This window comes from Empidonax traillii, unplaced genomic scaffold, assembly GCF_003031625.1.
Source record: "Empidonax traillii isolate 1590-97213 ecotype Southwest subspecies unplaced genomic scaffold, ASM303162v1 scaffold982:size219053, whole genome shotgun sequence".
Classification (NCBI taxonomy): Eukaryota; Metazoa; Chordata; class Aves; order Passeriformes; family Tyrannidae; genus Empidonax; species Empidonax traillii.
In genome coordinates, this window is record NW_020956175.1 from 104,696 (window position 1) to 107,485 (window position 2,790).

General features: G+C 54.7%; 2 protein-coding genes across 2 annotated transcripts in view; one reads left to right on the plus strand and one right to left on the minus strand.

Annotated features, from left to right (window-relative positions):
• The window catches only part of LOC114067852 (mas-related G-protein coupled receptor member D-like), a 2,117-nt gene extending 1,549 nt beyond the window's left edge, over positions 1-568 (minus strand). Inside the window, exon 1 of the mRNA XM_027903553.1 lies at positions 4-568. Coding sequence (XP_027759354.1) covers positions 4-553 — 550 coding nt within the window. The 5' untranslated portion in view covers positions 554-568. The remainder of the gene's footprint in view (positions 1-3) is intronic.
• A 1,659-nt stretch (positions 569-2,227) lies between these two features.
• The window catches only part of LOC114067853 (mas-related G-protein coupled receptor member D-like), a 3,607-nt gene continuing 3,044 nt past the window's right edge, over positions 2,228-2,790 (plus strand). The window contains exon 1 of the mRNA XM_027903555.1: positions 2,228-2,777. Coding sequence (XP_027759356.1) covers positions 2,228-2,777 — 550 coding nt within the window. The remainder of the gene's footprint in view (positions 2,778-2,790) is intronic.

The window sequence follows — 2,790 nt, forward strand, 5'->3', positions numbered from 1 at the left end:
CACTGAGGGTGTAGGTGACATAGAGCGAGGAGACAAAAAGCCCAGCCAGGGCCCAGAGCGCCCCGCTCACGATGCCCGACAGGTGCCTGGGGCGGTGGCAGCGGTACCAGAGGGGGAAGAGGACGGACACGCAGCGCTCCACGCTGAGGGCTGTCAGCAGCCCCAGGCTGCTCAGGTCAAACACGTGGCACAGGAACCCAACGACAAATACAAAATGTTTATAGAGAGGAATAACTTCAAACAAATAAGTACAAAATGTTACCAAGGTAAAAAAACCCACTAAAATCAGGAAATAGAGGAGGATGAGGGAGAAGTCAGCCACAGCCAGGTTTAGGATGTAGACAGTGAAAGGGCTCTGCTTCACATGGAAGCCCAGGAACCACACGACCATCCCATTCCCCACAAGCCCACAGAGGGAAATCCCCAGGCACACACCCCCAAAGACAATCAGTTTGTAGGACATGATCGAGCAAGTATTGTTGATAGCTTCCTCAATGTCCAGAGATGTGTAAGTTATGTTCAGAGTGAAGTCTCCTGGGTCAGTCTCCTCCATGGCAAATGACCCTGCTCCAGGTGACCACCTTCTCCCTTTCCCAACACCTCCTAGGAGAGACAGGCAACCAGAAGGGAATGAGGGCCACCAGCATTCCCAGCGCCCACCATCTGTCCCCACGCTCCCATGTCAGACCCAGGAAGAACCCCACTGCCTCACTATGCCCAGGACAGGCTCCCACCCCTCCAGCCCTGTCCCTGCACAGGAGGCATCTCCCGCCTCTCCATCCCTGCACTCCTACCTCCTGCTGCTCCTGGAACAGTGCTGTCACACTGGACCTCCAGAGCCCTGGCACACGGCACCTCCAGGCTGGCCAGGACAATGGGGCTGGTGGTGGCTGCTGGAACCACCTGCTGTGTCACTCCCCTTTTGCCAGGGGGGGCAGATCCTCAGCCAGAGATCACGTATTGTGGTCAGGAACCTCCCTCCCAATCTCTCCACATCGGTGACAGCTTCCCCTCACATGTCCTGTGTACGGAGATCTTGTCAGTAGGAGCTGGCCATATCACCCCCTTACACTCCACCCCCCCATTCTTCAGCAGGAGGTGCTGATCTATTATGATCCCATTAATACAGAGTTTCGAGTTTGCCTCTGGACCCAGCTCCTGCAGCTCCAGGCTGGATGTCCTGGAGAGACTGTGGACCTTGGTCATTAGCAAGGATGTCCTCGGAAGACATGAGTCTTAGGGATGACATGCCTAGGATATAACTCCAAAGGAGACAGAAAACACGTGAAAGAGGGGCAGAAAACTTGCAATGCAATGCACAGTCCCTGTGCTGTGAAAGGTTGAGACTGTGAGGTAGGAACCCCTTGGAGATGAGAACACCTTGTCAGCACCATGTACCCCACAAAAAGTAATCTAAGGGCAGTGTCTGACAGGGGTGTGATTAGAGGCAAAGCCCTCACGTTGTTCTTATCTGAGCACTGGTGGTTTCTCATGGCAAGTGGAGGCAAGGCCAATGCTTGTCCCCACGGGCTCGAGGAGTGTTTTGACCCAGGATTCTCAGCACCTGAAAGGACATAATATTATCTATGCTGTCCCCTCCTTCTCCATAGTTTTAAATTCATTTATATTTAAAATTATAGAGTCCTAGTCTCAGTATTAATGGGATCATAATAGATCAGCACCTCCTGCTGAAGAATGGGGGGGTGGAGTGTAAGGGGGTGATATGGCCAGCTCCTACTGACAAGATCTCCGTACACAGGACACGTGAGGGGAAGCTGTCACCGATGTGGAGAGATTGGGAGGGAGTTTCCTGACCACAATACGTGATCTCTGGCTGAGGATCTGCCCCCCCTGGCAAAAGGGGAGTGACACAGCAGGTGGTTCCAGCAGCCACCACCAGCCCCACTGTCCTGGCCAGCCTGGAGGTGCCGTGTGCCAGGGCTCTGGAGGTCCAGTGTGACAGCACTGTTCCAGGAGCAGCAGGAGGTAGGAGTGCAGGGATGGAGAGGCGGGAGATGCCTCCTGTGCAGGGACAGGGCTGGAGGGGTGGGAGCCTGTCCTGGGCATAGTGAGGCAGTGGGGTTCTTCCTGGGTCTGACATGGGAGCGTGGGGACAGATGGTGGGTGCTGGGAATGCTGGTGGCCCTCATTCCCTTCTGGTTGCCTGTCTCTCCTAGGAGGTGTTGGGAAAGGGAGAAGGCGGCCACCTGGAGCAGGGTCATTTGCCATGGAGGAGACTGACCCAGGAAACTTCACTCTGACCGTAACTTACACATCTCTGGACATTGAGGAAGCTATCAACAATACTTGCTCGATCATGTCCTACAAACTGATTGTCTTTGGGGGTGTGTGCCTGGGGATTTCCCTCTGTGGGCTTGTGGGGAACGGGATGGTCGTGTGGTTCCTGGGCTTCCATGCGAAGCAGAGCCCTTTCACCGTCTACATCCTAAACCTGGCTGTGGCTGACTTCTCCCTCATCCTCCTCTTTCTCTTGATTCTAATGTTCTTTTTTACCTTGGTAACATTTTGTACTTATTTGTTTGAAGTTATTCCTCTCTATAAACATTTTGTATTTGTCGTTGGGTTCCTGTGCCACGTGTTTGACCTGAGCAGCCTGGGGCTGCTGACAGCCCTCAGCGTGGAGCGCTGCGTGTCCGTCCTCTTCCCCCTCTGGTACCGCTGCCACCGCCCCAGGCACCTGTCGGGCATCGTGAGCGGGGCGCTCTGGGCCCTGGCTGGGCTTTTTGTCTCCTCGCTCTATGTCACCTACACCCTCAGTGAGCGCTCTGG